Source organism: Sinocyclocheilus anshuiensis, unplaced genomic scaffold (genome assembly GCF_001515605.1).
Source record: "Sinocyclocheilus anshuiensis isolate Anshui unplaced genomic scaffold, SAMN03320099.WGS_v1.1 scaffold36, whole genome shotgun sequence".
NCBI classification, from domain to species: Eukaryota; Metazoa; Chordata; class Actinopteri; order Cypriniformes; family Cyprinidae; genus Sinocyclocheilus; species Sinocyclocheilus anshuiensis.
Genome location: NW_015554072.1, coordinates 441,686 through 454,859, shown reverse-complemented (window position 1 = coordinate 454,859; position 13,174 = coordinate 441,686). Strand labels below are relative to the sequence as shown.

General features: G+C 36.4%; 1 protein-coding gene across 1 annotated transcript; it reads left to right on the top strand.

The window, feature by feature from the left end:
• Positions 1-552: 552 nt before the first annotated feature.
• On the top strand, positions 553-5,253 carry LOC107668723 (uncharacterized). Its single transcript, XM_016460697.1, has 5 exons — positions 553-573; positions 1,826-2,113; positions 2,850-3,137; positions 4,317-4,323; positions 5,079-5,253. Exons 1-5 carry the CDS (start codon positions 553-555, stop codon positions 5,114-5,116), a joined length of 642 nt encoding a protein of 213 aa, XP_016316183.1. The 3' UTR covers positions 5,117-5,253.
• The last annotated feature ends 7,921 nt before the right edge of the window (positions 5,254-13,174 follow it).

The following is a 13,174-nucleotide window of genomic DNA, read 5'->3' as shown; positions in this document are numbered from 1 at the left end:
TATATAATAATTAAAAGCAGCCCAATTCCTTTCATTCCCCGTTTCTGCTTTTCTCAGAATCTGTTTTTGCGTGTGTGCACGAGAGATATTTGTAGAAGTGGATAGTCAGACTGCTTTTTTTTAGCATCGAGATTAATTTTACGTTGTGTAATGGATGTTTTATGCAAATCGAAAGCAACATGGGGTTGCTTCTCCATGCTTATTTTGGTTGGGTAAGTCAGAGCATGTTGCTTGTTTTAGCAAGCTCTGGCAACACTTGGCGCCACAAAAGCTCGCGTGCTTTGTTGGTCGGCATGGTTGGAGCTTCCTGTGCTATTGCAAAGTGTCTGTTTTTCTATTGCATACAGTGTTGTTGCCTTCTCATTAGCACAGTATACAGAGTTTCCTGTTATTTTCTGATTGTCTGTGCGAACAGTATGTGAAATATGGAAAGATGAATGCCAAAAAGAGATGGCAATTAGAAAAGGCACATGTTAAAATCTACCAGTGTCTCAAACAGCATCCGTCTTCAAGTGTGAGAATGCCTTAGAATCATGTTCCTAAAAAGGTACCATGGCAAAGTGGTATCACATGGTAATATGGTAATTTTCAAAGTCCCTTAATACCCTTTATCTAAAGCAGGGGTGCTCAAATTCAGTCTTGGAGGGCCGCTGTCCTGCAGAGTTTGACTCCAGCCCCAATTAAACACACCTGAACCAGCTAATCAAGCTCTTACTAGGTGTAACCCCTCTCCCGCGGGTCCTCACCGCCCCACCTCGTTCTTGGTCCGAGTGGGTCTTGAACCCGGGTGTCCGGGCATGGGAGGCGGATGCACTAACAAGGAGGCTAAATGACTGCAGCCACTAGCGTCAGTCGCTAGTGCGTCTCTTGAGATCAGGGGAGTGAGGTTTACCTGCACAGCACTTACTCGCTGGCCTCCGTTACATAGGCATACTAGAAACTTCCCAGCAGGTGTGTTGAGGCAAGTTGGAGCTAAACTCTGCAGGACACTGGCCCTCCAGGACCGAGTTTGGGCACCCCTGATCTAAAGTATTTGGTAATATTGCATGATAATCAAAGGACAGGCTGTAGTCAAAATCGTTGCTATTGAAATAAGTGCAGCCTTCCACAAGTAATTCATTGCGTTAGTATTATTTTGGCTCTGTAATAAGGGACAGTCTGGCCTGGTTAAGCAAGATGATTTGAATGTCATTGTCTAATAGACACTGGATTTCCCACAGTGGCAATAAAGCTTAGCTCGGTCTTCTTGGTGCACAGGGCAACCAGCTGCCATTTTTGACATGCTTAAACAACTGTTGTTGGCTAAAAGTGAATCTTAAATATGTGGTATTCACTGGAGGGAAAATCGTTATTATTCACACTTCATCAGGCACACAACGCCTCACAGGCTGATCGGCTTAAGGTGTCAAGGGTGAAGAGGAAATTAAATGATTGTTTTCTTTTGCTTTTATCTGATTTCAGCTGCTCATTTGCTAAGTATTCTTGCAATTCTGGGACTAATGTTTCATGCTATATAGAAATAGTTAATACAAGTTAAGCATGGCACTAGCAACACACCAAGGACATGGTTTGATCCCCAGGAAATGTTAAAGATTTTTATGTTAAATAAAGATGTATTGAATGCAATTGTCCAACACTTTGGATAAAAGTATCTGCTAAATGCATATATAGGTTCAACCTACAAATGGAAAATGTCATTTAATGGTTAGTCTTTCCATGCAGTTTCAAGCTTCAAAAAGGATGCAAAAGTATCATAAAAGTGGTACATATAACTTGTGCACTATAATAAAAAGGCATTTTCCTTTTCCTTTCCCTTTTTTTCCAGGTTGTATTTTCTCCTGTGGTGTCTGTGTGGAGCGTGCCACACATCCACTCCACAACAACGACGGCTTTCGCTTGCATCTTCCAGTGTTTCTTCTGTCAGCAAGTTCAGCAGAGCTGCAACTCGTCTAGCGCCAGCCCAGAGGAACCCAGTGAGGAGCATCACGACTGTGAGATGGTAAAAATGACAAAGTCCAAGACCTTCCAGGCCTACCTGCCCAACTGTCACCGAACCTACAGCTGCATCCACTGCCGGGCACATCTCGCCAATCACGATGAGCTCATCTCAAAGGTCAGTGGAGCCTCTAATGGACTCACAGACAGTGTTGGGGATTAACTAATTAAAAATAGCCATACTACCAACTTAACTACTTTATTAAGTACTGTGACAGTACTTCAGCTGCTTTCAAAGTGGTGTAGCTTTTTATTTCTTTAAAATGTTTTAATTTAATTATTATTATTTATTATTCTATTACATACACACACACACACACACACATATATATTAGTGCTGTCGAAATTGGCACGTTAACGCATGCGATTTAATTATTTTTCAGTTTAACGCTTTAAAAATATTTAACACAATTAACGCAGGGGTGGAGCTAAGGTTGGCCACCCCACTCACAACTGCTGCTTGTTTTCTTTTGCTTTTATCTGATTTCAGCTGCTCATTTGCTAAGTATTCTTGCAATTCTGGGACTAATGTTTCATGCTATATAGAAATAGTTCATACAAGTTAAGCATGGCACTAGCAACACACCAAGGACATGGTTTGATCCCCAGGAAATGTTAAAGATTTTTATGTTAAATAAAGATGTATTGAATGCAATTGTCCAACACTTTGGATAAAAGTATCTGCTAAATGCATATATAGGTTCAACCTACAAATGGAAAATGTCATTTAATGGTTAGTCTTTCCATGCAGTTTCAAGCTTCAAAAAGGATGCAAAAGTATCATAAAAGTGGTACATATAACTTGTGCACTATAATAAAAAGGCATTTTCCTTTTCCTTTCCCTTTTTTTCCAGGTTGTATTTTCTCCTGTGGTGTCTGTGTGGAGCGTGCCACACATCCACTCCACAACAACGACGGCTTTTGCTTGCATCTTCCAGTGTTTCTTCTGTCAGCAAGTTCAGCAGAGCTGCAACTCGTCTAGCGCCAGCCCAGAGGAACCCAGTGAGGAGCATCACGACTGTGAGATGGTAAAAATGACAAAGTCCAAGACCTTCCAGGCCTACCTGCCCAACTGTCACCGAACCTACAGCTGCATCCACTGCCGGGCACATCTCGCCAATCACGATGAGCTCATCTCAAAGGTCAGTGGAGCCTCTAATGGACTCACAGACAGTGTTGGGGATTAACTAATTAAAAATAGCCATACTACCAACTTAACTACTTTATTAAGTACTGTGACAGTACTTCAGCTGCTTTCAAAGTGGTGTAGCTTTTTATTTCTTTAAAATGTTTTAATTTAATTATTATTATTTATTATTCTATTACATACACACACACACACACACACATATATATTAGTGCTGTCGAAATTGGCACGTTAACGCATGCGATTTAATTATTTTTCAGTTTAACGCTTTAAAAATATTTAACACAATTAACGCAGGGGTGGAGCTAAGGTTGGCCACCCCACTCACAACTGCTGCTTCTGTCTCTTTTTTTTTTTCTTGAGAAGAATTGCATTTATTTAGACGCAGAACGTCTTTACAACCACATCAAATGGGAGACTTTTCAGATGCGCACTCCAACTTCACCTCAGGCGCTAGTCAAACGAGCGTGGAAAAGGTACAGGTGACGACGGAGCATCAGCAGAACAACAGTGAACTGCGGTCAGATGAGATGTTGTCAGGTCACATGTCAGTAAAAACAAATTTTCCTGTCCTGTCAGCCGTTATACTGTGCTCATAGCACATGCTCTTCAATTGCTCACACAAATGCAGTTGCGCGCGCTGTATATCATTTCATATTAAAGCGCAAATGAAACTATGAGCATGCAATGTCGTAGTTATGTCGTCAGTTAAGTCATGAAGTTACTAAAAAGGCGATTAAATCTGCCTTAAAACTGTGCATGTATGTAAGTGTTTGTTATATATGAGTCACATTTAAAAACATGTCTCTGAAATGCAATGGTTTTCAAAACTGTCCTGGAGCAGCCCAGAACTGTCTCCCTCATCTAACAAACCCAATTTAACTCGTCGGCTCATTAGTAGAGACTTTAAGACCTGAAGCATGCCAGAAAAGGTAAAGAGTTGTGAGAAAATACGATGCGTGTCAGATGTTCAGTCATGTTCAGCAGCGGCAGCTCTTAAAGTAATAGCAGCCAAAATAACCTAATAACCCAGCTGTTGTGATGTCTGTTAATCACAGAGCAAAAGAAAAAATGAGGAAATCAATAACTTTTATAGCTTTAAGGATTCAACTATATTTAGAATTTAGTGTTTGATAACTTTATTCAATTTCTGTATTTTTCCTTCTTGCTGCAGGGCACAGGTAAATATGACATTTATTGTAATGGGTTCATGTGAAGATTGTTTTAAGTTCACTTAAATTGGAAGTTGTTATTTTTTTAAATTCTAATAAATGTTCAAATTGATAGCTTGTAATGCTGAATGGCTATAGTCAATGGTTAAATATTAGGGAAAAACAACAATTTCATAGAGACATCAGTAGTATTGGTATCAGTGATACTCGCCTTCAGTCATAAAAAAGATGCCATTAAACAAATATTATACTGTCTTTATGTTGTTTCTGCATTATTTTGAAGATTGAATGTGAAATTATTGCAATATAAAAGTATATTTAAAAACTTTAATGTTAGGTGGGATTAATCGCGATTAATTTCAGAAAAATGTGCGATTAATTAGTGAACTTTTTTTAATCGAATGACAGCACTAATATATGTGTGTGTGTGTATATATATATATATATATATATACACACACACACACACACACATATATATATATATATAAGTTTAATAAATATATAAATGAATAAATAAAAAAATATATCTATGACAGATAACTATATAACTATGTATAACTAAAACTATACAACATTTTTTGTTACCTTGCAACATGCTATTAGTCACGTCTCTGCGACTACTTTTATTGTGTCTCCTGACGGCACCCCCATAATAGGTTTACCAGCTTAACTAAAGTACCGTTTTGTTTATGGTGTACTGTGATACCACAGCAGACACTTTGTATCTTGTTTGTTGGATATAACGGGATATGTTCAAACAGGAGGCACGTGCCACTCTCCCAGATGGCTAAGCTGTTAACTCTACTGCAAGAGATGATCCATTTCCCAATATGCACAGCACCTGTCAGGATCAGTCGAACCCTCTTGTAGTTCAGACACTGAGAACAGGTGGTTTGGTTTACCTGTTTGCAAACTGGTTGTTGATTTCTGGTTAGTAAGGGGGGGGGGCCTTCTGAAGCAAAGCAAAGTGTTTGTGTAAGAAAAATATCCATATTAAAAAATGTATAAACCGTAATCTCTAGCTTCCGCTGTCGTACGCATGTTCACGAGAGTGTGGCATTCCAGCGGATGTCGTAGGCGTAGCGTAAGCTGTTACATTCATTACAACATAACACAAGCTACATATATCACTTTAACTAGTAATGTGCTTAAGTACTCAAAAGTAACACCAATGACCGATTATGTAAACAAAAATGATCATGATTATGTGTGACATGACTGCAGAATTCGAAATTCAGTAACAACTTGTTTTTAATTTTAATTTGTTTTTAATTTTATAATTACAACAATTTTCGGCAGCATTCTCTACATGCAACAAATCGCTCCATCTTGCAACAGGCTCTTTAAAAATAACTTTTAAAAAATACAGTGCTTTATAAAACATGACACCAAATCGCAACAAAAATAGTGTCCGCTCTTTTTATGATTATTACGTAATCTGCAATGTAGCAGAAAAAAACACCTGTAATTTTCTTCAGAAATAAAAAAATAAGATGTTCTTAAGGAAGAAGTTAAGAATTGTTTGAAAGATAAGTTTATAAGAATGTTCCAAAGTTCTTGAAAAGTTCTTAAGAAGTTCTAAAATACTTTCTTGAGAAAATTTTCATGAATCCGGTACCAGTTAGATTAGCTTCCTCATTTTTATATTGAAGCACCTATTTAAATGCTCACATACAAAAAGAAGGCACGTCACATAGCTGCTTTATGGGTCATAAACCTGAAGCTGTTCAACATAGTTTTCATGAGCTGCCAGGTGATCCAGCAACATTTTATGGATTATGTTGACCTAAGGAAAGGAATGTTGATTAACTTGTATTTCCATTACGTATTTAGAGACATTTGTTGTTGTTGTGTATTGTGCAATTCTGTATTGTGTTATTGTAAAAAATGGCAATGGCCTCAAACAGGTCAAGGCTAAAAGTACTCCACCCAAACAAAAGAGTATTTATGTATATGTGTTTTTTTCCTGTTTTTCAGTGCATATATATATATATATACACACATACTGTAAATATCAAATATTATCCTTTTGAGGAACATTTATTTGTTAATCTCTCAGTCATAATTGTACTGAATATGTTCTGAAACTGCAGAGCTAACCATTTAAATATAATCTTACTAAGACATTATTGAGAGATATAGAGTGACAACTGATATTTATATGCATTTTATGTAAATGTATGAGAATTTAATCTTACTTTTTGGGCATACAAATATCAGCCACTGCACCAAATTGCATATTTTTGTTCATTTTGGGCATCTGAATTGACATACATATATATATATATATATATATATATATATATACATATGTATGTGTATACACATTTAAATGTGTATATATTGCTATTGCTAAATTTATTTACCCTTACTATTTTTTTTACATTCAAAATATATGCATCAAAATACATTAAGTGACGTGACATGTGGCCAAGTATGGTTACCCATACTCGGAATTAGTGCTCTGCATTTAACCCTTTCTATTGGGTTACGAGTCCGACTCTCTAACCATTAGGCCACGACTTCCCCTTTATATATTTATTTAATATAAATATAAAAAATATATTAATACATGTATATTGCTGAATTTGTTAACACTTATTTTCTTTTTTTTTTAAATTATACACTTATTTAAAAAATTTTGTACTCAAAATTCACTACAATTATATTTTAAAACAGAAAATGTATAATATATATATTGGCAATGGCTATAGATTTTGGCAGTGATATGAGGCTGAATAATGCACTTCTGTTAATTGACCCGGCCAATGTTTTTCTCTATCACTCGTATTAAATTATATATTTCTGAAATCTACTGTAGAAATGTACTAATCTCATTACTGCCAAGTTATGGCTTGTTGACACGTAATGATGATGCATTGCAATCTGTATATAAATACAAGCAGGATCTAAAATAAGATCTTTGGAGAGCAGCAGTAATATCATGCCCTCTTAACATGCAGATTAATTGACTGACTGTGTCCTTGCCAGTTGTAATTTCACACTGAGCAAAACAAAATTTATTTGAATGGGCTTCAGCTCAGGCTCCAGTGCGTTCATCCTCCAGAATCTTTCAGAAAGTCTCTTTTCGTTCAGCCTGCACGCCCAGACAGGATTGTTCGTGTGTCCGAATAAAAGCATTAATGCTCTTAGCACTTGAAAAACCCCACATGCTCTTGGGAGGTGTGTCGCACTGGGTGAAAAGAGGTTTTGCTATATGGCTGCGTTGAGCTCTCCTGCAACTTCCTTTCTCCATCTCATCTCCTTAGCACCAAGAATGACCTCTAAGCTGATAATGCCATTGGGTGTTAGTCTGGGTCCAGCGCCTTTCTCCTGTATCTACTGCAAACCTAAGGGCTGTTTTCATGGCACGCATCTTCATTTCATTAACAAATGGACCTGCTTGATGGCAGCTTGTATATTATGAAGGCTACATTGTTTCTGCGATGTTATCTGCGAGAAGATTTCAAGGGCAAGAATAGACATTAAACCATGAAAAGCTCAACAGATCCTTACATATCCTGACATTTAGATGGTGCCTTTAAGATGGCTTTATTAAAAATGACCCACTTTATTTCAGAATGGAGGCCTTTGTTAGTGCTTGAAAGTGGAAAATGTTTGTGGCTTTTTTGTTTTAACTGTTAAAGCAGGTCAATTTGATTGACATACTTTCATTCTTCCAGCACGGCCACAAAAGGTGAGACTTGCCATGTCTCTTGCCATGTTCTTCTTGTTGTTGTCTTTCATAATGCAATCATTCTTGATATATTAATTGTGCTGAAACTTTATTGAAAGGATGCATACTGTCCTACTAATGCATTCTTTCATAAACAAGGAGGTATCAAGGTATCTTGCATTATGCTGTCACAAACCTGCCAACTTAGAAAGGATTAGCACACATGGTGCTAGCCAACAAAAAGCAGGACTTGCATGCTGAACTCTTGGATCGGCATCAAACATCGCCGATGGAATGCGGACAGTATTGTGGAAAGGCTAAGCTAAGGCTTTGCTGCAGTAAGTCATCGTCAAGCACCCCTCTGGCTCATAGACAGACACCCCATCTGCTCCAGAGATGGGACATGGAGTAGTATTTCACTGCATAAAGACCGTTATACGTTAAGCAATGTAAAAATCCTTACATGGGGCACCTCCAAAAAATACTCCTAAATTCTTGGAAGAAGTACAGAACTAATCACTCTGCACCATAGGCACTTTCCCAACACAAAGCCTGTTCCAAAACATTGGCAGCATAATTATTTTACCTTCTAAGATGCCTCGTTTCGGCCAAATATACTTATTTATTTATCTTGCATAAATTTATTTATACATGTTGCACTATTTTTTTTTACTTTTTAAGATGCCTCATTTTGGCCAAATTTTGTATTAATTTATCTGTTTTTCTTGCATACATGTATTTTTATTTCCAAGATGCCTTTTTTTGGCCAAATATATGTATTTATTTCTTTTTATTTCTAAGATGCCTTTTTTTGGCCAAATCTATGTATTTATTTATTTTTCTATATTTATTATTAATAATGTATAATAATTTCTCATAATGCATAATAAATAACTAATAGTTCATCTATAATGCATACATTTATGTAAGATGCATAAATGAATTAATCTGTACATCTTAAATTTATGCATCTTTTATAAATGTATAAATTTATCGCTGAATTATTGCATTTGTTTGCACTTAATGTTTTACACATTTTATATATTTACTCAAAATTTAGTACAAATATTTGAAAACCGAGAATGTATAATATTTAATGATGATAATAGCGATCGGTAGATATTGGAAGTGACACCAGGCAAAATGACACGCTGTTAACTGGTCAATTTATTACAAACTGACCAAAAACATGATTAATTGACCTGGCCAATACATTGCTCTCTCTAAAATCGAATGTAGAATACAATTCCATTACTGCCAAATTATGATCCTAGAATGCATTCTGCCAGACAAAAAAAGAAATCCAAGATGACAAATAAAGCAAGAAAAAAAGTTTATCAGAAGGTTTTTCTCCTTTTAATCCTGAAAACTATTTTAGTGTGCTCTGTTTTCATGCTTATCAGAGTATTGTTAGGTTAGAGACATGCTAAGCTATCAGTACAACTGCCTGTGACCGTTAATGACGTTTTGGCCTTTATCTGCATCTGTTTGTTGATGGGTTGGCAGTTCTGATCCCTTTTCTATAAAACTCACTATTTTTCCTCCTCCTCAGTAGTTAAAATGGGTTACCAAACCCCTTCTATCAGATGTGCCTCTTAACTGCTCCCACAATCAGGTAGTGATTGAAAAGAATTAGAACAAACCCGGCATTGACTGCAGTTTGTCTCTGAGCCAGGTGCCTTTGATAGGAACAGTAAATGACCCACTTGTTCTGTTTTAACAACAGTAATCTCAGGTTACATTAGCAGAAGAGTTAAGACCAGCGAGAGAGGGAGGAAAGTCAGCCAGTCAGTGCTGAGTAAGTCTTTAGCCAATAGATAAATGAAGACAGGCAAAAGAGGCAGGAAAGAATGGGTGGTTTTGTTTAAGTCAGGTGGAAAGTTTTAGGCTTGCAATCAAAATCAGCCTGTGTTGGCTGCAGGAAGAATCTCAGATATTTTGCATAAAGACCTGAGAGACGTCTGTTCTTTGATGTTCTATGGTTGTGGACAGAATATCCCAACTTTAATGTGAGGATGATGCTGGTCAAAGTTTATGATGTGATCATGACTCAATGAATTGATGCCATAAATCTTCTGACTGGCTTTTGAAGTGATAATGTAATGCTGCATGCTCCAAATCTCCATTGATTGGAGTGCAATAACACCTGTGTAGTTTCAATGCACAATGTATTGAAGTATATAATTTAAGCATGCACAAATAAGTTGCACATATGCCAGAATGCATTTAATTTTTCATTTACCTACACCAACCAGTTTGGGGTTGGGAATATTTTTTTAATGTTTTAGAGAGAAGTCTGTTATGCTCACCAAGGCTGCATTTATTTAGCAGTAATATTGTGAAAAATAATAATATTATATAGTAATATTTTAATATATATTTTAAAATGTAATTTTTTTTCTGTCTGTGTGACTACTAATTAAAATGTATGTATCGTTGGTTGAACCTTGCAACTACTTAGGCCAAAGGAAATCACAGTTTGACTGTCACATCTGACAGTCGATTATGCCAAAGACATTTTTAAAATGAGCAATTTAAGTTATGACCGTTGAATTCGGCTAAAGTGCATTCTTGAGTCTTTTTGTGCAGTTCACTCATTGACCACCGGACCCAGTTGCATAAACACATCCACCGTGTTAAGACTGTATCTTAACAACTAGTTTTACCAACTAGCAGTCCTTACTTTTTTGGATTCAAATTTGACTAATTGACTAGTTTTTATATAACTGACTTGGAAAAGTTGTGACCAGTCTTAAAGAAAAAAATTAAATGACTAGTCTAAGCAGTTTATATAACAGGCCACCAATACCAGTACAAGTGTGCGTGCATTTGGTAGAAGGTTTTGAAATGCTATTCCAGGTTTGTTTTTTGTAAATCCCAAAGAAGGAAATGGTATTCACCCATTTGTTTGCAACATTTACTGTATGCATTAGGCCACAAGTCCAAACTGCCAATTGAAATAATTGATATACACTTCATTGCATGTGCAGGTTAACCTAAATAGCTTGGGCCCTTGTCATGCGGAAAAAAACTTCAGTGTTCATTAATCTTTTTAAAAGAGAAATTTATCCCCTGGCAAATAGGAGCGAGTTGTCGAATCCCAGGGATCCCTTCTGTGTGGCCAGCTGTTATGGTTACAGTAGTTGAAAACCAAGCAACACTTACCAAGATATCCTCAAGCCATGTCAAAAATCTTAAAGTAACCAGTCATTTGGAACACTGCAAGGGAAAAAGTAATTTAAAGTCTAACTTGCACTCTGTAATGAATGAATTACAAAGAGAAACTCTGAAACAAAAGACTGTATCTTTAATATTTCATACTAAACAGCAAGTTAAATCGGAAGCTTGCATAAAAACACTTTGTGTTAACATTTGCACAATGATTCTCTTTGCTTATTTGCACTGAATGTTTCCCAGGACTGTAGCGCGCGGCTTTTGTAATTATGGCATAATAATGGAGGCAGATCTGTAATTAAATCTCATTGATCTGGCTTAAATGCATTCTCTTCCTCCTAAATGCACTGCTTTCGCCCCTCCTCTCATTCCCATGTGCATTATGCACATACCGCCATTGTAGCTACAGCCAGATTTACTTGTCCCACAATGTAAAACGACACAGTTGGGGGCCTTTCATTGTGTCAATGTCCCTATAAAATTACCCGTTTGCCTTCGGTTCGAGCTGGTTAGACACTCCTCTTAGAAGAACGCAGACAGCTGCTGTGGGATACTCGGGTCATCGGCAGTGGAAAAGTAAAGCCGATTCACCCCGTCCCAGCTCTTGTGACTGAGGATGACAGCTGGTTATCAGGAGCACACTGGCCTAAATCCAGCCACTTACACCAACAACAAGCATGCACTGCATTTGTAGAAAAATCATAGTTTGAATATTCATTTATGATTAACTGCATTGGTGAGATTTTCACAAAAAGCTTTCCTAATCTAAAAAGCACCACACATATTCTTGGTAATCCATATTTTAGCTGGTGTGTCAGAGCACTCTGCTCAGTGCTCCATCCATGAATATGTCAGCCTAACCACTGCACACAACATAGGCTACTTCTATAATACTTACTACTTACTACAGACCAAGTTTTTATGACTAAGTTCTCGTGTGTATTTTTTCCACAGTCTCCTCAGTGTATTCTCACCATCACTTATTAGTGGTGTTTGCTAAGGCAACTTTAACTATTGCTCATACTAGTAGGATAATGCTAAAAACCGGAAGTGTTTTAAAGTGTCTTGTAAAGCTGTTAAAATTCTCTGCTTCTACATTTTCTCAGTATGCAATTACATGCTGATTTTACAAGTTTATGTTTTTGTATATATATGCACAAACACACACACATTCACATACATCATTACATTATATATGCATACATATATATATATATATATATATATATATATATATATGTAGTATTATATTTAAGAATTTTTTTTGTCTTTTCAGTATGTAGTGACTAGTATGCAGTGTTCAATCTTTGCCCTCATAACACTTGCTAGTCCAGGTTGTTTGGACTAAACTCTATTTTCTGTGTTAACAGGGTGTTGGTAGAGGCTAAACAGGTTAATGCTTTTAAAACCATCAGTGGAGATATATAGTAGGGTGAAGAAAGTGCCAAGAGATTAAAGAGCCAGAGATATTGACAGAGAAGAAAGAGGGACACAGACAGCTTAAAAAACGACTGACACTTATGGTTGGAAATATACTTTTGGGATTAGTTCAACCAAAAATTAAAGTTTTGTTGTACTTTTGAAACACAAAAAAGTCATTTTCAGTGGTGTACTGGTCGTTCTTTTCCAAACAGTTGACTGAATGGGGAATGGAGATATCAAGCTTCAATTCAAGCTTCAATTTTTTTCACAAATTGCACAAGTACTTATGTCATGAACATGTCAAGGAGATCTAGATCAGATTCCAATGATTTCAGAGAATACTGTTTAAATTTTGCTCTGTTCTCAAATTTAAGACTTTGTGTCTTATGGATAACTTTTATGAAACATATGATTTTTTAAAAGTAATTTAATTTAACTTATAATTTTGATAATTTATAATTTAATTTATAATATTTATTTATTTATTTATTGCCATTTTGGAGCTTGAAAGTTTTGGCATTATATTGAAAATAGTGGACATTAATCAAATATTCAAGAAAACCATACAGGTTTGGACCAACATGA